General features: G+C 41.9%; 1 protein-coding gene across 1 annotated transcript in view; it reads left to right on the top strand.

The window, feature by feature from the left end:
- CHD7 (chromodomain helicase DNA binding protein 7) overlaps positions 1-21936 on the top strand; it is a 115399-nt gene that overhangs the window by 59347 nt on the left and 34116 nt on the right. Inside the window, 9 exon segments of the mRNA XM_032470074.1 lie at positions 1967-2022; positions 8751-8865; positions 12074-12157; positions 13631-13768; positions 13865-13986; positions 14364-14607; positions 15799-15975; positions 20091-20234; positions 21533-21788. Of these exon segments, the coding sequence (XP_032325965.1) occupies positions 1967-2022; positions 8751-8865; positions 12074-12157; positions 13631-13768; positions 13865-13986; positions 14364-14607; positions 15799-15975; positions 20091-20234; positions 21533-21788 (1336 nt within the window).

Genomic DNA, 21936 nt, shown 5'->3' with positions numbered 1-21936 from the left:
CAGGAGGAAAGATGCGGAGGAATGAGATCAGGAAATCATAGAGCATAGAAATGATAAAGCTTGTCTTCCTACTGCCTCAAAGATATGTAATTTTGAAACTCTTTCAGAATTAGAAGAAATGTAGTTAGCATAAAGAAAGTAAAAGCAGGGCGGGGGGGTAATAGTAATAGCTCAGTGGTAGAGCGCGTGCTTAGCATGCACGAGGTCCTGGGTTCAGTCCCCAGTGCCGCCATTAAATAAATAAATAAATAGATCTAACCCCCCCACCCCCGCACGCGCCCACCCAAATAAATAAAAACAAGAAAGTAAAAGCGGCAGGCGGACGTTAGAATCCCATTCTGGGTCTGAGTTTACTGGTGTGCTGTGAGAAACAGCATGCGATCTAGGCTCGTCCTGGCTGCCTGTTGTCCCTGGCTGTCTGCTGTCTTATCTCTGCTTCTCCCCTGTAATCTCCACTCCTATATGGAGAGAGTGAATCTCGAAATGATGGCTGAAACTTGGGAGTGGAATGGGGTAATAAATGTGAGGTGGGTCCTGGATGATGGGTTGCTCGTTGAATTGGCCAGAATTTATCTGTACATTAGCTGCAGGTTTATCCTGCTGGCTCTTGAAGGCATCCAGCAAACATTCCTTTTGGTTTTGGACAACTGGAAAGTCTAGGGCACAGATGGTTTTCTGAATACTTTGGTTCCAGGAGCTGCCTGATGGTTATGACCCTTTATAGACCCATTAGGTCAGAACCAGACATTGATGGGTTTTGACCACACTCGTGAACATCCTGTCTTCCTGTTGGTGTTCTCTAGGCAGATGGAAAAACTGTTTAAAATTTAGATTTGACTGACACACGTGAGAGTTTGGAAGACAAGTGTAAGTTCATAGTCTGTGATGACAGTCTGAAGGTTAGGGATGGAGGGTGCTCCTGGTCTCTTTGAGCAGATCCCGTGCCAGCCTGTCACCCAGTAGAAGTCTGCGCTCCTTTGTTTGTCCTCTGCTATGTTCCGACTTGCCTTAGTCTTCGTCACAGCATCTCTGAGGGGGCTTAGCAGCCAAATGTGACCCTCCAGGCAGGTGCTCATGTAAGAATGTACAAGCAATCTCTAAACATCTGTAAATGGTGTTTATGCTTTACATCCATGATTTATCTGATCAAATGTTCCAGAAGAAAATTACACATTACAACTTGTTCAACAGCCTAAAACCAAACGGGGGGAAAATACTGAAAGAGATGCTTAAAATATCATACGTGCAGTGTCTTCCACAGACACTACAATAGGTGGGATCAAGGGAGATGTTACAGATAATCCCGCCACTGAACTCTTGATTTGGCTGACGCGTCACAGTTTTAACCTACCCTAAATGTAGTATTTGGAGTGTTAATTTTATTTGGCTGCTGTGTGTGTGAGACATCTTGTCTGAGAGATTTTAATTGTACCACTGAGTAAAACTAAAACTGTGAATAGTGATGCACTGAAATTACAGCATAGGAACAAGGTTTAGTTTTATATGGTTTCTTGTTTAGAGTTATTAACTATATGGAGGAATAAATGTCTTTTAAATATTTTAAAACATTACAAAACCCACAATGTAAAGTTGCCATGAGGCAGCCAAAAATAATACATATGGCATTCAGGAGAGCAGTTGCTAATTGGCTGCTGCCTGAGAAAATGGTACACTTGGCGTCTACTTAACACTGCGGGTTTGGCAGAAAGCCAGACTTGGGGTCAGGTTGTTGTGAATGAAGCTGCATGTGGTTAGGGAGGAGTTAAAATGATTCATGACTCAGAAGCTGGAGCACGTCGGGGAGCCCGCGCGGCCCTCGCTGGCCTCCTCCCAGCTGACGGGCGGGCGCGTCGTCCGCTGCTGCTCCGGTGACGCCTGCCTGTGTCCAGATGGGAGTAAATCGTCCCTTTCGGAACGTTCTAGTAGACGGCTTTACCTGTGTGCCTGAAATTGTCTTCTGTTGCAGAAGGAATCTGGAGAGGAGGTAGAAGTTGAGGAGTTCTACGTGAAATACAAAACCTTGTAAGTAGATGGTGATTTTTTTTTTAATGGGGAAATATATTGTCAAGGTACCACATTAAAAAGTAATTGGGAAAATTTTTTTATACTTGGCAACCAGTAAATTTTGGTATGGCTTATTCAGTGCCCTGGGGACCATTGCCTTCTAACTTTTGCATCTTTGATGGTTGATGAATTTTATTTTTCTGCAAAATGTGTAATTGGTGTACAGGTTGACTGGCTTTTGTGTAGGACCAAGAAGTTCTTTCTAGAAGGGATAAAGACTCATACAGTAATAGAAGAGTGGGAAAAGTCATATTTGCCTGTCCTCCGAGGATGAATTTTGCTCTTGGGGGCCCCTCATCCTCTTCATCCGGGTGGAGGATGCCAGGCCCTTGAGATGAGCACTCCGCTCCCAAGTGAAGGCTCTAGAAAATTGTGACATCACTCAGATTTTGAAATGCAGTGAGCTATAGTTTTGTTGATCTGTTTTCATTTCTAATTTTTGTTCAGTGAATTTGAATTGTGTAACTTTTTTTTTTGGCAGGGTATTGGTAATTAGGTTTGTTTGTTTGTTTAATGGAATTTCTGGGGAACCCAGGACCTCATGCATGCTAAGTCTGCGCTCTGCTGCTTGAGCTATACCCTCCCCTATGAGTTGCATACGTTTTAAAAAAATGAATTGAAAACCATCGTAAGTTGTTGTTCTGCATTGTAGGCATAGGCAGGACACTGGGACCAAACACACTTGGACGAGGCAGCAGGGTTTTAAGCATCAGTAGTCATCGTGCTGAGGAAGACTGAGGCTGTTTTCTAACCTAAATCAAATTCCAGAACAAGAACAAAAATATTTATTGATATTAAATTTTACTTTAAACTTATTAAGGCCAGGCACTCAGGTACCATGTTAATAAATTCTGGGGTTTTAAGAGATTTTGGGGGAGCTGGCAAAACAGCCTAAGAAAGTTTACCCCAGAAAATGAAGGCAGCAGGCCCCGTGGTTTCTGTCCTTCCCCCTTGTTGCAGTTGGCACTGTGTTCATTAGCGGATGCATTTCTGACACTAGTGGGCAAAATCTTTTAGCAGGTGAAAAAGGTGAGGGAGTCTCTTACCAGTGTTATGTGAGAGTTGAGTGAGACTAAACGTGCTCAGGAAACTTAGGTGCTGTCATCCTTTTATGCTCAGACCATGATGAGTTTACACCTGTGGAAATTATGCACAAGACACGGTTTCACATAGTCTTGTAAGGAGAGGGGTAAGAGTAGGTAAAGAGGAGAGGACAGAGGAAGGCAGGGAGACGGAGTTCTCTGGTGGGCTTATTAAAGCAGACTTAAAGCCAAGCACTTTAAGGGGGAGGGTATAGCTCAGAGGTAGAGCGCATGCTTAGCTCCTGGGTTCAGTCCCCAGCACCTCCATTTAAATAAATAAATAAGCCTAATTACCTCTCCTAATTAATTAATTAAAAATTAAAAATAGAAAGAAAAAAGAAAGCAAAGCCTTTTAAGTATCGATTGCCAAGCACGGCACTACTAGGATGACACCCACCCCGGTCGGTGTGTGGCGGGTGGTGGGGCTTGAGGTGCTCAGTTCACGGGAAGCATCTCATCCAGCCTGTCCGCACCCCAGCAGAGTGCCCAGGTCCCTGAGCAGGCGCCGCCACTGCAGCCGGGGGTCACCCTTCGTCAGTCATGTGAGATGAGGTGGAAGCAGTGCTAAAAAAAAACAGCTTTCCTCTCTGGTGGTGTTGAGAGCTAAGGGAAGTTGAAGTTTCCATAAAATTAAAAGTTTTTGTTAACCTTTCACTTTGACATAATTTCAGATTTACAGAAAAAATTGTAAAAATTGTGCAAAAAATTCCTGCTTTTCTTCTTATAATTATAAAGTATCTTGTGACAGGATTCTCTGAGCCTGTTAACTAGCGTCATTTTCTCGGTTGCTTAGTGGTGATTCGCCAGTTCCACGGCTCCTTCTGTGTTTGCTAGCTGGGCTCCTGCTGTGAGGAGGAGCTTCACCTTCTCATCCAGATGCTGATTTACAGCTGCATAGACTTGTGGAATCTCATTCTATTCAGTGGATCACAGTTCTTTGCTCTCATCTCAGCGTTTGCTTTGCTTACGTTATCCCAGATCTGGCTGGCGGGAACCCCTTCAGTCTGGCTTCTCCCTCCTTTTGCCTTGTCCCCATCCTTCTTTGAGCACTTCCTTTCTTTCTGGCACCAGAGGATGTTCTTGACTCATCTTGCAACTTCCCTGTTTAAATCCTGCAGTTGGTCACTTCTCCAAGGAGCCCTGGTGGTTTTTACTGGAGAAGGGCATTTAGAAACCAAGATTTGGCTACAAGGTGTGCTCATTGCTGCTGGGGAGCAATTGCTTCCAGGCCTCTCAATGGAAAAGGCATGCACGTGTATGTGTGTATGTATGATCTGTATGTACATGTAACATATATACATCTATGTTTCATACACACATATATTATTTACACACATACCCTTCTGTCTACCTACCTACCTAACAACAGTGAAAAACAACACCTTTACGTTGATGCTTCCAGTTGTGTTTCAGTGCTACCCGATCCATTCTGTCTATTCTTTCCCCTTCCAATATTAATAACTCCCTTCTTTCAACCACGAGAAACCTGGCTCTTATTATCCATGATATATTTTCATACTTGTCAGTCCTAGAATATACAGGTAGTGGTTTCAGAATGACTAGACCATATTTCTGTGAAAAGGAAGCCTGCTAAACTAGGGTTTGTTCAGTATTTTAGGGTTTTTTGTCTTTAGCCTGATAATGTAGAGGCTAAATACTTTTTTCAACATTTCCTCAGGTTGGTTCTTCTCCCTGCCCCTCTTCCGTGTGATTGTGTTATTTGTTTGATACTCAGTGTGGTTCATTACTTTCTTTCTTTTATTTTTTTAATTGAAGTATAGTCAGTTACAATGTGTCCATTTCTGGTACACAGCATAATGTCCCAGCCATGTATATACATACATATATTCGTTTTCATATACTTTTTCATTAAAGGTTATTACAAGACATTGAATATAGTTCCCCTGTGCTCTACAGAAGAAATTTTTTTTTAAATCTGTCTTTATGTATAGTGGTTCATTTGTTTCTGTTTGGATATGTTCCACTTTAGCCCATGCCTCATGCTTGTTGATTTTCTTTTTTATTCTTTTTTTTCAAGTTCATGAAGTAGCAATATGGTTCAAATGTCAGACCTGTACACAAAATGGTACCCAAAGAAAAGGTGCCATTCTCCCTTCCTTTCCACTGCATTCCTACTTACCTTCTCATCAATCCCAGATTTATCCTTTCTCTAATTTTTGGCATGAATGTGCAGATAGATAGGTAGGTAGGTAGGTAGATAGACAGACAGACAGACAGACAGACAGATTGATTGATTTTATAAATTATCTCACCTTCTTTCTTAAACACAGAAGAAAAGCATCCCCTCCCAGGACACATTCACACTTTGCCTTTTTTCACAGTAGTGTATGTACCGAGGTTACTCAACATCATAGGGTCTTCCTCATTCTTTGTGACAGCTGCTTTGTGCTCCAGTGCACGGCTGTATCACAGCTCATCCAGACAATCGCCTAGGTACGCGGGCATTTGAATAGCTTCTGATATTTTATAGTTACAGATAATGCTGCAGAATGTATTCTCATGTCTAGATATTTTTGAGTTGTTGGAGGCATAGCTTCAGGGTGAATTTTTAGAATCAGGATTGCTAGATCAAAAGGCTATGCATTTGTAGTTCTGTCAGATATTGCAAAAGTCCCTTCCATAAGTGTTGGGTCGGTTTGCATCCCTACCAGGGCTGCATGGGGGATCCTGTTTCCCCACAGCCTTTCCAAGGTGGTGTGGTTTTTCACGTTTTGTGGGAAGTCATATTTCAGTGTGGTTTTAATTAGTGCTGTCTTTTATTGTGAGTGAGGTAGAACGTCTTTCCATAAGTTTAATGGTCATGTTTATATCTTGTTCTGTCAATTGTGTGTTCAGGTCTTTTGCCCATTTTTCTGTTGTGCTTCCGTCGATTTTTAACAGTGCTTTATATGTGAGGGTTATCAGTCCTGAATCTGTGTCCTATGTTGCAACCATCTTTCCTCAGTTTCACTTGCCATTTGACTTTATTTATTGTTGTCTATTGTTCTATAAGTTTAAAGAAGTGTTTTGTATAGTTTAGATTTATTGATCTTTCCTTTTATCAGACCTGACTCTTCAGTCATTGTTAGGAGACTGGCTGGAGAGGCGTCTGCCGTGTTCTCCTCTAGTACTTGCGTGGCTTCCGTTTCTTTGTTCAGGTGCTTGATTCAGGTGTTTGCTCTTGCATGTGGTGTGAAGCATGACTCTGATTTTCTTCTTTTCCAAATATCATTGTTCCAGCACCGTTACTATAAAAAGTCCATCTTTGCCCCGATGATCTGGAATGCAGCCTCTATCGTGTGTGTACTGCACATACAGATTTATTTGGATCCTTATCTAGATACATTATTCTAATGTTTTGATCTGTCTGTCTCCTCATTGAGTCAGTAGCGCACTATTTTACTTATAGAGGCTTTATAGCGTATTTTAATATCTGGTTCATTGAGTTTCCCCTAGGATGTTTCCTTTTATAAAATGTTTTCTTGAATGTTCTTGCATATTTATTTATATGTATGTGCAAGTCCAGTGTTAACTTGCCTAGCTCCATTAAAATGGTTGTTTATGTTTTTATTTGCGTCGTGTTATGTTACAAATGTATGACTTACGTTGTTGAGTCATGCTATCTAAAAACAAAGGTGTCTTTCCAGTTGATTCAGCTTGATTTTTCTTGCCTTTTAGGAGGGTTTTTAAATGTTTCCTTATGCAAGTTTCACACACTTACTCAGTTTATTACTAAGTATTCTATCTGTTGGTTTTATAAAAAAGGTTTTTCTCTAACATTGTGTCTTCTGACTGGTTATTGTTTGTGTGAACGGAGACTACTGACTTCTGTATGCTAATTTTGTATCCTGCTACATAACCGAATTATTTTATTTTATTATTTGAATTAGTTTCCTAATTGGTTCTCTAGGGTTTTCCAGTTATGCAATCATGTCATCTGTAAATAGAGAGAGTTTTACTTCTTATTTTCCAGTTACCACCCCTCTGTTGTTTCCCTGCGCTGACAGCCTTGGCTGAAGCCTTGAATAGGACAGTGAACAGTGGTGGAGGTTGTGGGCGTCCTCGCCTTGTTTCTCATCTTAGTGGGGAAGCTTGTGGCCTTTTTCCATTTGGTTAAGGCAGAGTCACTGACTGAAAAGCGCAGCCCAGCTGACAGGAGGGAGAGCAGGGCTGGGCCCCACTGCTGAAGGGTCTGTGCCCACCTCACGGCCAAACTGGAGGTCCTTCAGTGCATGTGCACCTCAGCCAAGCCAGCAGTGCTGATGGCACACACACCTTCTGTCCAATGATTAGAAGACCAGACTAGGTTATTTTTATACTATTTGATTTTGATGATAACAGTATTGTGTACTATTTATTGAAAACTTGGAAAATGTAAGTTGAAAGTAGAGAAAAAATATTTGCAATCTTAACCACCCACCCATTACTAACATTTGGATGCATTTTCATCTAGTCTATTTGCACTGTGTGTATGTGTGTACAGGGTTTATATCAATGCATGTCTTTACAAGGCATATGTATTTAAAGTCCTCATCTCCCTCAATTGTAGGACGAAATTGGTCCTACCTATGCAAATGCATATTAGACGTTACATAAATAAAAATGATATGATACTTAATGTCATAAGCCTTTTCCAGATCCTTAAATCATTTTTGGCATATTTTATAGTGGCTGCATAATTTCTAAGAGTAGTAGTACCTTGATTTTGAAAGCACCTCATTTCTTTTTAATGTCATCACCGGAAAGAGAAATAAGAGGCAGTCGAGGCTATTGCGGGGGGCAGGGGGAGGATGATGGTACAGAAGAATATTGAAATACCGAACAAAAGAATGTCAGAGGTACAGTAAAATCTTCCCTGTGTCCCTGTGCATCTCGGGGATGATAAAGGGTGGGGAGTATTCAAATTGAGGCTGAGAGGACCCAGCACCTGCTCAGAGCGGGCTTGCGGTGAGTCTGGAGGGGAGGAGACTAGCCAGTCCTTGGAGAGGGTAGACGTTAAGGAGGGGAACATTCCCAGGGGACCCCGAGGGCCACCATCTCAGAGCTCCTGGAAGAGCTAGGCTGGGCGAGGGGAGCTGATCAGGAGCCTGCTGGGGGCAAGGCTGTTCAGAGAGCTGGTGGTGGCCCCTTTCTCCCCAGTTGCTCTAGAAGGGGGAAGTCAGGTTTACCTTTGCTGTTTTAAATTTGAATTCTTTTTAACTTGACAAAACCCTTTTATTTCTCAATTAATGATAAAAGGCTCAAAACCAATTCATAATAAGGCCGCCCTGTGGTGCTAATTGTTTCGTATTGAAGTGTGATCCATTCACTTATGAAAACAGCTTGTTATTAGGTCCTTTTTTTTTTTTTTTTTAATGGAAAGTGGGTAAGAGCTGAAGGCTCAGGACAGAAGGCAAATTTTAGGCGCTGTTATTGATTTTCTTTTCTTATTCTCAGACAGTAATATCTATATCAAATGTGACTCAGCAGCCTCTATGAGTAATTAAACAGGTTATTTTGTTAATTATCTGTGTAGTTTGATTTTTTTGGAGTGATTAATGAATGTGAATAATAAAGGATGAACTGTTTTCTGTCTGTTTCATGTGTGTTATTTTATTCTTTTAGCTCATATCTTCATTGTCAGTGGGCATCTGTAGAAGATCTGGAAAAAGATAAGAGAATTCAGCAAAAGATTAAACGATTTAAGGCAAAGCAGGGCCAGAACAAATTCCTTTCAGAGGTATGGAAACCCTGGTTAATTTTCTTAAGTACTTACAGTATTAAAATGTTCTGAATTTTGAATTGTAGGTCAGTAAATTATTAAGAAAAACTAGTTTGCCTCATTTGGTGCTGTTACTTGCATATTGGTAACTGGTTATTGCTAAAATAATTTGTAAACAGGAAATTTCTCATTCTTCCTGTTGCTTAGTCTAGGAGACACTGGGCCTTATGATGGTGTGTGGAAATATGATGGTGTGATTAAATCTTGTAGTGGAAGTACCGTTCATAGACAGTGAGAAAAGTAAGTAGACAACGGTTCTATTAAGATTTAGCGGGTTAAAAACTGTACAGTAAGGATTAAGGAAAAGTTCTAGGATATAAAAGTTTCTTTTTGGAAGGGAAGATGTGTGATAAATCCTTTTTGTTCGAGTCAGTGTCTAATTACAGAGAGTTCGCTAAACTTACTTTCACAAATGGTGTGCTGTGGTATAGAAGCTGGAGTAACATCTAATATCTTTGCCTCCCCCCTTTATCCAAGGTTATTTTGCATATGTTAGGCTTTATATAGGTGCCCGTTCCCCTCTGGCGGAGTCAGGTGCATTAACATAATGCTCGCACAAACCTGCTTCCTGGGGTCTAGGTGCTTGTGATCACCAATTCAATTTTACTTACAGCCTCAAGGAGGTAAAAGAGAAATGTTCACATGGAAAGATTAAACTGGCTGACTTATTAGTTTTCCTCTCCATAAAGGAGTTAAAAGAATGTAAACTGTAAAGAAGTGTAAAATTTGATGCAAAATAATACCTGTTTCACAATCTGCTTCACCCCCCCCCCCAACCTGTTTTTGGAGATGGGTTGAGGGATGGACTTGTATGTCATAAAATCAATCCTTATCATCTCAGGTGACAAGTCTGTGTTCTCCCTGAATCTGATTTCCATGCCCCTCCAAAGGCATGTTGTGAAATTTGCACTAGCTGGGAGGTCAGGTTGGTGGCTGTTGCACTAGACTTGCGTGTCCGCTGCGTCTGCTGCGTTCTGACAGGCACTAGAGCGTCTTTGCAGCATAGGAGTCAGCACTGAGGGGAATGGAATTACTTGGATGCGACTCACTCCTCGTGTCTAGGGGAGTATTTAGGTGATTTTTTTCTCTGGAAGGGCAGTTTCTAAGATCATACTGGGAAGTTCTATTTTTTATGCCCTTCTTAATGAAACTAAAGTGAAATGTCTGTGACATTGGGCAAGTTGAAATCATTAGCTTCCTTTTGGAAAGAGACACCATCTGTTCTGCTCATGTTTCTGTGCATCTGTGGTAGGAAAATGAAAGAGTGCAGTGCCCCCCGCCCATCTTTATATCCTGGTTCTTCTGCTCATTAGATTTATTTGACTGTGTTTCCAAGAGTCAGATGCACTTTAGGGACTTGTGCCTGGCCCTGGACATGTAGCCTGTCTATTTGAGTCTCTCTCTGTGACTCACCTCTACCAAGGCTGAAATACATTATCTTACTGGTAGCTTGGCAACTAGAAATCTTAGATTTTGTCCTGAATGGAAGTAGCATGAACTTGGGTCTGAAAAGATGATTTGAGGGTTAGCAGAGAAGGATACCAGTTTCCTTCCCCTCTTTCTCCCTTTCACGCACATACACATGCACACACTCATGCACAGGCCCACACATCCCACCTGTTTGTCGTGTCCCATAGGTGCTCCTGGCTTCAGATATTCCATGGTCCTGCTCCTTTGGGATTTTTAGTTCTGGCTGCTTTCGCATCCCGTTTTTCACCTCAGGCTTCCCTTTAAGTCGTGGCAACTTAAGTCTCTATTCAAAAAAATTACTGAAATTGGAAATGGCATCACATGCATGGTGGCATAGATTACTTGCTTGAAGGACAGAGTGTTTAGGAGTAAAGTTAAGGATTTTAATTCAGCAGTGAAAGGTTCTGTTTAAGAATAAGTTGTCTTAAAGAGACCTCTTCTCATCAAAACCCAGTTTATGGAAACTTTTAGTTTTTATGCTGTATGTGAATAATGCGTAGGTATCGTATACCTGAATCTGGAAGCTTTGACAAGCCCAGTGCATTTAATATGTTAACATTTTAAATTAACTAAACAGTTCAATGATTTTTTTGCCTTACTGAGGAATTCTATGTAAAGGCCTGAGGCGGTTGAAACACACTTTGGTATTTCTGATTTTGTTTTATGATTCACGGTTCAAAGCACCGCACCTGGGTGTTGTAAGTGGGCACGGGAGCCCCGCGTTTGCCTGCTACCCCCGAGCCGACCGAGGGGAGCAGCTCTTGAACCGGTAACTGCGGGGATGCGGACAGTGTCTGAGGGACGGCTAGTATGTCTCTGCAGAGCGTTTTAATGCCGTTGTCTTACTGATAGATTAATCTCTAGGAACATATACTAACGTCTTTTCTTTTCTAAGCCACCTGACTCTGACTTCTTCAAGGTACGGCTTAGTCTTTAGCTTCCCTCTGAGCCGAATTCTGTTCCTTTACGGGAGATAATTCTGCAGGCAAGCAGTATTACCCCCCTTTTGTAAAGAGTGTTAATATATTGGCTAAATAAGCCAATTATTTAAGCCTCATTTCTTTACCCTTAATACTTCTAGCCAAACGCCCTATGTTCAGTACAAAGAAAAAAAATCATTAGAACACTTTGATTAACACCGGGACCATATTCAGACGAGGTGCCCACATTGACTGGCAAAGGCGACTGAACATCATAGCTCTGTTCACACTAAAATATGGAATTCACTGGTCTCGGTGTATTTAGCTTTTGAATTACATTCCACAAGCGCGGCTACGAGACATCGGACGACTCCCAACAGTGACAAGGCTCCAGCGCTTACTGTGCGTGGCTCTGATTCTTCACTGTGAGCTGTGGTTTCAAGGATGCTAAATGCATTGCACGGCATAGGCCTTTCGGATTGCTCATTAGTGAATTGTAATTTCACACTTCATTTAAAATATTCTTAAACATTCTCTCACAGTAAAAAGGTTTCACACAGTAATTAAAAGACCCGGTTAACAAAGTCTGAGAAGTCTGATTTCCTCACGGGGAAATGATTTTGCTAAATTGTAGCATTTCAATTGATATAATAGAATTTGCCATATATAAATTTTGTGTGGCTGTGACCCCAAATATTATTGCCCATGAAAAGTGAAATAGTGTTTACTCTCAGGAGTTACATAAACATTTCAACTTTTTGTTTCCTTTGATATAGATTGAAGATGAGCTTTTTAATCCAGATTATGTGGAGGTTGACCGGATAATGGACTTTGCACGTAGCACAGATGACCAGGGAGAGGTAACAGAAGATCATTTGTATTAGGGGCAGTGACTCAGACAGCTTATGTGTGTTTATGGAGAATGATCATGGAATCCTAGGTCTGTTCCTGGTCAGAGCCTTGGATTATGACATACTTGGTCTAAATTTAACAGAAATTTATTGATTTACAATTAGTTTTAGGGCTTAATAGTAACAGTAAATGTGTTTTATGTTGAGTTTGAGAGCTTTTTAAAAGGAATCACTTTTCAATATGAAACAAATACTTTGACATTTTGCACAGTTCCAGATAGGATCAGTAAGGAATTCAGTATATTTTGGTATAAATCTATGATGTACCCCAAAATTATATAATTTCAATTATATAATTGAGTCCTCTTGTAGCAGAATGAAGTTCAGTGTTACTTAACACTGATGGGCTTCATTTAATGTGATGCGCAGAGGATAATATAAAATATTTCTCTTTGTGAGATTCTAGTCTTGGCATGCGTGTGTTGCTTTGCAAAGCTCTGCAAGCTTGTAAAGGACAGTTGATGAGGCAGTAAGAGTAAAGTCAAGTCTAGTGACTTCTGAGCCTTGTATCTGAGTAAGGATGTGCCCATCCACCATGCTTTTAATGTGTTCTGTCATCCTAACTTCTCGTATATTAAATTATATAAAGTGTTTGGATCTTCCTTGTCTCATGAGAGTTTGCAGTGAATTCCCATTTTACTCCAAACTCTATCATGAGGACCATGATGTTTCAAAGACTGTATCTGTAACATGATGTTTACTTTCCTAGTTTTGCTTTAGTTGTACTGAAAAAAAAATTTTTTCCCCATAGTATATTTACATAGTACAGCAAATGTTTGTAACATCACAACCAGGTCAGTGTACCTTGGTCCTGAAATGAAGATAAACAAACTCAAATATTTTCTACAAGAAAGACAGGAAATCATGTTGATCTGCCCAGAGGAAATCGTGTTGATCTGCTTTATCCAAAATGTTTTGCTCTCTAGTCTTCTAGAGCTCAAACACATTATTTTAAAGCAGTTGGATACAAGCAGTGTCTCTTTAAGAAAAAGGCAGCAATCCTAGTAAATTCAAGCCTGTTTCTCGTTCTTTAAGAAAGTAGCCAATTAGGTAAATGTGTAAACACACTAAGATGATTAACCATCTAAGTCTGAATCAGACACTGATGATTTGCACAGATAAGAATAAGGCTCAAAATCAGCTTTGTTATTTTCTAGCTATTTCTTTATGCTTTTTGGCTTTTGAACCTTCCTTACCAGTGAATGGCTTTGATAAAAATTAATTTGTTCCAATAATATTCAATAATATTTCCAGTTTAGACTTGAGACTCTGTAACCAAGGACTGCTTGTTCAATGGTCATGGTTTTAAAATTTCTGCCAACTGCTCCTTACTGTTGCTGCTGCTCAGTGTCTGTGCATAAATGAAGGAGAGCACATGGTTTTCATATGAATCCAACTCTGCTGTGTTTGCACCCGGCCCAGCCTGTGACTCACTATCTGGTGAAGTGGTGCTCGCTGCCTTACGAGGACAGCACGTGGGAGCTGAGGCAGGACATAGATCAAGCGAAGATCGAAGAGTTTGAGAAACTGATGTCCAGGGAGCCGGAAACAGAGCGTGTGGTGAGAACTGGCGAATGGCAGAGGGTTTAATTTGAAAATAGCGTGGTCGTGTGGTCTTTGAGAAACCACTAATGGGATTTACTATATTTGAAACAGGAGCGACCTCCTGCTGATGATTGGAAGAAATCGGAGAGTTCCAGGGAGTATAAAAACAATAACAAACTCAGGGAATACCAGTTGGAGGGAGTAAACTGGCTACTTTTCAATTGGTACAACATGTATGTACAACGTGTCTTTCTTCACTTTTTGAAAAGCCTAGACAGCTCTTTTCCTTTGTAGTTTATTGAAAATATTAATCAGCTGTAACTCAACATTTTTAGCTCGCTAATAAAAATGATTTTAAAAAAGCAGCCATTGGAAGGATGCTTCATATCTGTCTATTCAACAAATACTAATACAGACATTGATCAAAGTGTAAAGAAATAATTTTTATGTCTTAGAGCATTTTGTTTGAAAATGTACTTTATTGTGTCTAAGAGAACATCTAAGATTTGCATTTATGAATATAATAAATATATAGTCAGCTTGTAAAAATAAAACCCTGTCTAGTATGTGTACTTATTAAACTCTCCTTGTTTTTATTTCCCTCCCAAAGGCGAAACTGCATTTTAGCAGATGAAATGGGTTTGGGAAAAACTATCCAGTCCATTACATTTCTCTATGAGATATATTTGAAAGGAATCCATGGCCCTTTTTTAGTAATTGCCCCATTGTCCACAATCCCCAACTGGGAAAGGGAGTTCCGGACCTGGACAGAGTTGAACGTGGTTGTGTATCATGGGAGTCAAGCTAGTCGTCGGACCATTCAGTTGTATGAAATGTACTTCAAAGATCCCCAGGTAAAGCGTCACAGGCGTCACTCCTTACCCTCATGTACAGCTTCAGGCTTTGGATGTTAAAGAGTCTCGGACATTTGGAGGGGGGGAAGATCTAGGTTTTGCAGAATTGAGAAATTTGCAAAATCTGCAGTTTATGTTTGTATTGTAATGCCATATCTTATGATTTTGGCTCTTTATTTTTATAGCCTTGGTCATTCTAATTATTAAATTAGAATGAGTGAAATTTTTTTTTTTTTACCTTGAATGACTGTTGAAAATCATTTAATGCATTGATATGCTAATTTGATTTATTTTGCAAGCCCTCAGAGAAAGCTAAACAAAGAATGGAGTTATTAAATGTGAATAGAAAGAATGGTGTGTTTTATTTGTTATTGCTTGAAGTGAAAAATACTAGGCATGTGATACTGGCACGTTGAATGAAATGTACTCAAAGGGAAGGATTTATGCTTGGCTCCTAATAGCAATTGCTATGGTTGTTGTTCATTTGTTTGTTTACTTATTCTAGTTATTTACATGGAGTTATTCTTTGCTATTGACAGAGAAGCATTACAAATGATAAAGAAGGAAGAATAAATAGTTTACACTAAATGGCAGTCCTGTAACTGGAAATAAGACAGAGTTTTGTTTTATACATTTGTTTGCCTGAAGTGGAAAATATGACCTACAATTAAATAGTTAAAGGAGAAAAAAATTGAAGTCTGCTTTGGTGTTGATCTTTAGATTTGGGAAATTGTTTTAAGTTTTACCCTGAGTTGAGTGTTTTCCTCATGCTAGCACTTTAAAAGCAAAAAATTAGTTAACAAAAGTAATAAATAAATAAATAAATGAAATTTAAAAGTAAAAAGTTTTTTAAAAGTTGGCTTAGTACATGATCCCTTTGGCCTTTTGCCCTTCGGAGTCTGTGGGATGTGACTGGCTTGGACACGCCTAGTGGCACTTTACTGCATGGGATCTGTGAGGAAGCTGGCTTGGAAATTTTACTAACAATTTTCAAACTTCCTTTAAAAAGGAAAGGTGTCAAAACTCTGTTATACTGTAACAGTTTAAAAAACCTCCAAAATACCTTGAAAACAGACCATATGTGTTGCCTAAAATAAAGGTGTCCCCAAAGGAATAAATGCATGTGTTTTATGCTTGAAGTTATTAAAGTAATCTTTAATGCTAAATAATAATCGAGAGTTGTTCCTATAGGGTCGAGTGATAAAGGGGTCCTACAAGTTTCATGCCATCATCACTACCTTTGAGATGATTCTGACTGACTGTCCTGAGCTGCGGAGTATTCCCTGGCGCTGTGTGGTCATTGACGAAGCCCACAGGCTGAAGAACAGGAACTGCAAGCTGCTGGAGGGACTCAAGATGATGGACCTGGTCAGTCCTCGCGCTGGCGATGCCCTTGAGCCCACGTAGAATTGTTACCGACCCAGTGTTCCTGCCACTCCGAATCTGACCGATAACCTTTGAAGGGTGTTTGCAAAGCCTGTCAAATGCTGGGATGTGGCCTCCTGAGCGTTCAGTTAGTTCCCTGGAAGTTGCTGCCGTCTTCCTGATTCTTATGCCGTTGGCTGGTTTCTTTGCACCTTAGTCTCGCAGCAGAGTACAGTCGTGGTGTTTTCATGGAAATGAGTTTCAAGTATTTGCTTTTCCTTTTGCTTGTGAATACTGCCATTTCGTAAGCTGCTGGGCCAAGCTTTAGCTCCGGGATGATCATCCAGGTATATTCCAGGGCTCGTAGGTTTCGGCATCCAGGGTCCAGTAGGACTTGTACGTGTGAGTTCTCAGTGAGTTGAATCAATATCTGGAATTGGTCCAGTTCATGCAGACACTTAGAAGTTCAGGGAGTTACAGGACCTTGAGTTTGACCTGGAGTTTTAGAACATGCCTGTCCCATGGTCTTCCAGCTTCCCAAGAGATGGTCAGGTCTTCCAGATGAGGAATTTCTAGATTTTCTTCAGTGGAAGTATCATGGGACAACATGCTGTAGAGAGGGGTAGGGTGTGAGCACCGTTCCTTTCTGTACGGCTGTATCATTTTCTGGCAAAAATGGCTACATGACTAAGTCAACCTCAGGCTTTTTACTGTGCAGTTTACAGGGTACATTTTGATTGCTTATTTTTATTTTTAATGTACATTTTAAAAGCAAAGTTACTATATTTAGCATGTCTTGGATGTTTTGATGAGTTTTTAAAAAGTACAAAAATATTTTTTTAAATCCCTTTTAGTGTTGACTTCTATGGATTCATTTGATCTCTTGTTAATTGAGAGTTCGAGATGGGAAGGACTGTTCTATATATGTTCACGGCTATCAGTTTTTTACTGAAGACTGGTACCGTCGAAAAGAACACTTAAAAGCTTTCGGTTGCAGCTGGTTCTTTGAAGCGGCTTCTTTTATTCCTAAATTAAGGGAATTGGATTAGCCAGCTATTCTTTTAATTAAAAACAAACAAAATCTAGTTTTGTTTAAAGGAAAACGTCTGACTGAATTATCCTATTTAGAATGGGATTTCCCATCCTTAAGACCATTCTCAGAATCATTTATATTATTTGGTGTTCAATTCACAGAACAAATTAGAACACTTAGAAAGGGTGGAGAGTCGGGAAGACCTGGCTAAGCGTGTGGAAAAGAGAAACTCGGTGGCTGTGCTTTACTCTCTCCAGGTGATGCTTTGCGTCACATGGAAATAAACCTATAGTTTTTGCTAAACATCCGTGCTCGTGAACTGTCTACCGTGTCTCCTGAGCAGGGATCCTTCTTCACAGTGGTCCGTGTAAGAGACGGTGGCAGTGCCATTTCCTGAAGGCTTCAGTAGCCATCTGAGTTTATCTAAATTGTTTTCTGTTATTAGTTCCTGTACTCCCAGACAGTAGATTCTTACTGCAAAACGGTCCTTCACTGGTGCATGAGTTCAGCTCTGTCAACATCAGACAATCTAATTGTCACTGGGAGATTTCAAAGGATTTTCTGTTGTTTAATAGTAACACTTCATTAATGGATTAGAGTCTGTTATCCAGATAACTTTTCTGTTACACAGTGCAGCGTTCCCCAGCCTTTTTCATGTGGTGGCACACGGGGAAAGTGACAATATTTGTGTGTCATCCTGGGGTAAGCCAAGAAGGCTGCCCACTACCACAGGTGACCGGTCTCGGGAACCTGACTGCCACAGCCCTGCTGGCTGCCCCAGGGACTTGGCACACCTGTAATTCATTCATGGCTCACCACAGGAAGCTCTGATTAGCAGATGAACGAAGTAATTGTTTTTCTGATGGTCAAGAATCTTTATCTCATAAGAGCTGTTTTCTAGATGGAACACATTGTCATTGTTCAGAATTGGAATATAACTGTATTTTCCCGGTTCTGAACAGCTCATTGTCTGGTCTTAAAATCCTTACTTAAAATATGCATCATGAGAACTTAACGCACTGGCCACTTTTTAATTCACCTTTCTTAAAATAAGTCACGGTGAAAACAGCGAATAATAACTCCATCCAGCCTCGGAGCAGCTCGCTGGGGACTGCTGTTACCTGCACGAGACTCAGTTACGATGAAGGTGCATTTGACGAGGGTTACCCTCAGGTGTGTTCTCAGGAAGGGAGGACCAGCGAGTGTCTTCACCTCCCCATCGCAAAGGAAATGCTAGTGAGCATGATACCGCGAGGGACATAGAGGGTCCCCGCTGTGCTCTGCAGGAGCCCTGGAGGCAGCGCCCTCTCCTTGTCCCTGTCGGCAAAGGAGGGGTCTCTCTGGAGGTAATGGTGGTTCTCCATGGATTCATCTTTGTCAGGAGGCCTCATGCAAATTAAAAAGGAGTCCGCTGCAATGAAATTAAGTGGAAATCACTCCATCAGAGCTAAAAAGAACAGTAACATTTTCAAGCCAGGAGCCTCGCTGCTGGCGTAGTTGAACTTGGAGGTGATACGCTTGATAGTCCGTCTCCTGCTCGACCTTTTATGACACCTGCGTATTAACTGTATGTTGCTTAATAGTCACTTTCAAATGGGAACGTTTTATTCCGCTACTCATGCAGCCTCACCGAAGGGTCATACGTGTGATCATTTGGTGTAACTGGCTTTCAGCAGCCACTGGGGAAGAGCTGCATAAGAAAGAAGTTCTTTTCCTTCTTTCACGTAAATTGATTTGGAAATGAATAGCTTACAAGGCTTTTTCTGATGTATTTGGTTCGCGGCTCAGAATTTAACTTGGTCACGAGGGATACAGAAAAGCCGGGAGGCAGTCCTCAGTACCAGTACAGGTCTTCCAGCGCAGTAACTCTTTTCCTGAATCTGTGGCAATGTTTTTAAAAATTCTTGGATGAGTTAATTCCAAACTTGAATATGTCAGGGACCACAGCCCACGTGACAACCAGTATGGTTCTACATTAGAAAATCTCAAATTGATTTGCAGACTCCTTCCTCATGAATTTAATGAGCTGAAGGATGATAGTGGTCTGTGTATCTTTCTGAATCAGAGACCTCTTTTTTTTCAAAAGGGAGAAAAGGAAGAATAAAAGCAAATTGAACGGCTTCCTCTTCCTTTCAAAGAGCTTCACTGACAGATAAGACATGGTAGATATTAAGAAAATTAGCATGTCCTCAGGTGTCTCACTCATCCAGTGTTTACTGAGCAGAACTCTCTGCCCAGCAGCCAGGCCTTGTCAGCTTTCAGGTTAAGTCAGAATATTGCTTTTGAACCTCCTGGAAGGTATAGCCACTTTTGGAAATAGTTTGGTTAACTGTACTGTGTAGCAAAAGGCCAAAGTAGAAAATAAGGTCCTTAAGGTTAATAAGTTCACTGTCGTTAAGACTGGTCACCATGTCAGCTACGTAGAAATAGAAGGACAAGGGTGCAAAGGCTTAAGGAAAGCTGGAGAAAGCACTTGTGACAGGAAGAACTGCTTTAAAGAAATACCTCACTTGGTCCAAAGAGACAAAGTTAGATATAGCATGTCTTTTTTTTTTTTTTTTTTAAAGTTGATTGTGGTATTTCAAACCCAGCTGACCTCTTTGCTAGTCTGAAATGTTTGCAGAACAGAATAGTTTTTCGCGTGCTGTTGTGTGTGGAAGACATTTTGTCTCTGAAGTGAGTCACACAGGAAGCAGATGGGGAGGGCGGTGAGGGCGCCGTCGATGTGCAGAACAGAGAGAAGCAGACCGGCTTCGTCCTAGGGATTTTAGGGACAGACTTAAGGTCATTTGATGGGGAACGAAGCCCGGAGATGTAGGGGGCCTGCGAAGCCACAGCACCAAAGTGTGTCCCTAAAATCCTGGGCAGACACAAAATGGTAAGATGGGTTTAACGGGGGTCCATGAATCCATCTGAAACAGGGACCACGTTTCTGGTGTCCCCACCTTCGTGCCTTGTTCCTGTACCTCAGGAGGGTGGATGCTGGCACTCAGCGTTGCTGAGTAGATGCAGGATGCTGCGAGCCTCGGGAGGGGCTGCGGCCTCTGCTGCCGTCTGCTCAGTTGCTTTCCTCGCGTCCCTGCAGGAACACAAAGTGCTGCTGACGGGGACCCCGCTCCAGAACACGGTGGAGGAGCTGTTCAGCCTGCTCCATTTCCTGGAACCGAGTCGCTTCCCTTCGGAAACCACCTTCATGCAAGAATTCGGCGACCTGAAGACAGAGGAGCAGGTACTGGCCGCGCCGACTCTGCGTTTCAGTCACGCCGTGGGCGGCCACCCCGAGAGAGGGCAGAGCCCTGAGGCCTGAGCGTTCTGCAGTGGCACTTGGGTGCACCTCCCCCAGCCTGGTGGACGGGCGAGCTTCCCCCGCCCTTTCCTGGGGCGTCCTGAGCCTTCGTGACGGCGGTTTTCTTGTTGGTTTGTCTGTTGGCCCTCACGAGGGCTGTTGAGATGGGCAGGGAGGCTGCAGACCGGCTGGTGTCATTTCCAGCTGCCGAGCCCCTCCGTTGGGTGGTGTTGCTGTGTGTGCTTTTGGGGGACCTGTCAGAAATTTGCAAAGCTAGTTCCCTCCTGGAGTTTTGAGGTTCTAGTCTTATTTCTTAACTGTACGCTTGGTCACATTGCTTGCTTTGTTTTGTTTGGAGGGGGTAATTAGGTTTTATTTACTTTACTATTTTTATTGGAGCTACCGGGAATTGGACCCACGACCTCGTGCACACTGAGCACGTGCTCTGCCGCTGAGCTGGGCCCCACCCCGCCCCCTTGAGTCTACATATTTTTGTTTAGAAGCACAGGTCCTAACGACCCCACAGGATTTCTTTGAGAAATAAATGGGATACTGGGTATGAAAAGTGGTTGTTTTTTTCACCCAGCACAAGAGTTATGTGGGTGTTGATTTAATCAACATGGAGATATGCTTGGGATCTTGGTCTCTCTGTGCCCCCTCCCCTAACTCTCTGTCTGAAACCTCTCAATTTAGTTCTTAGTGAAGTCTGTTTTGTTCTGTTCCGCTTTTCTTAAAATAAGAGCTGTCTGGTGTGCTGTGTCCTGTTACCATTCAGCAGAAAAGAGAACAGAGAGAGGCTTCTTGCTTGCTCACTGGGGCAGGGATGGAGCTCCTGGCTCTCACGCATCCTGGCAGCACTTTCTAGAAGGGAAGAGAGCGGAAGCGTGGCATTCCCACGACATGGTCTCTTCCTTCCTCATCATCCTCAGGCTTAAGACAAACAGAAGGGAAAACTAACAGAATAAACTGGGTTCTTTCCCGCTGAGTACCGTGCAAGCCTCGTGGCTGTTCAGGGCTCCCCGGCGGGTGAGGCAGTCCACTGGAAATCGGCCGATTCAGCCGCGTGCACTTCCGTTGTGGAAGCTGTCAGATGCGTGCCTTCGTGCCTTCCCTGGCTTTGACACATGACCCATAGATAAGAGTGGTAAATAAATACGAGAACCCTGGTCCTTCACGTTGGAGTATGTTTTTAACATGCAGGCAAGTCGTGATAGCAGTATTTACGTAAGGTCCTTTTTTAGGTGCAAAAACTCCAGGCTATTCTAAAGCCAATGATGTTGAGACGTCTCAAGGAAGATGTGGAAAAGAACTTGGCCCCCAAGGAAGAAACGATCATTGAAGTTGAGCTAACAAACATTCAGAAGAAATATTACCGAGCCATCCTTGAGAAGAATTTTACGTTTCTTTCCAAAGGTGGTGGTCAAGCTAACGTACCTAACCTTTTAAACACTATGATGGAATTACGGAAGTGCTGCAATCACCCCTACCTTATCAACGGTAAGCCCTCCTCCCGTCCCCTTGCTGAGGTAACCGGCAAGCTCCAGAAGTCTTTTTCTCCCTCCGGGCCGATGACTGTATGGTTTGTAATCATCTCAGTGTGGGTGTCATCGCCATCCTGTTCTTCATGAAGCCTCCTTCTCTGTGG

This window comes from Camelus ferus, chromosome 29 (genome assembly GCF_009834535.1).
Source record: "Camelus ferus isolate YT-003-E chromosome 29, BCGSAC_Cfer_1.0, whole genome shotgun sequence".
Lineage (NCBI taxonomy): Eukaryota > Metazoa > Chordata > Mammalia > Artiodactyla > Camelidae > Camelus > Camelus ferus.
The sequence above is the reverse complement of the archived record's forward strand: the minus strand, read 5'-3'. Positions and strand labels throughout refer to the sequence as shown.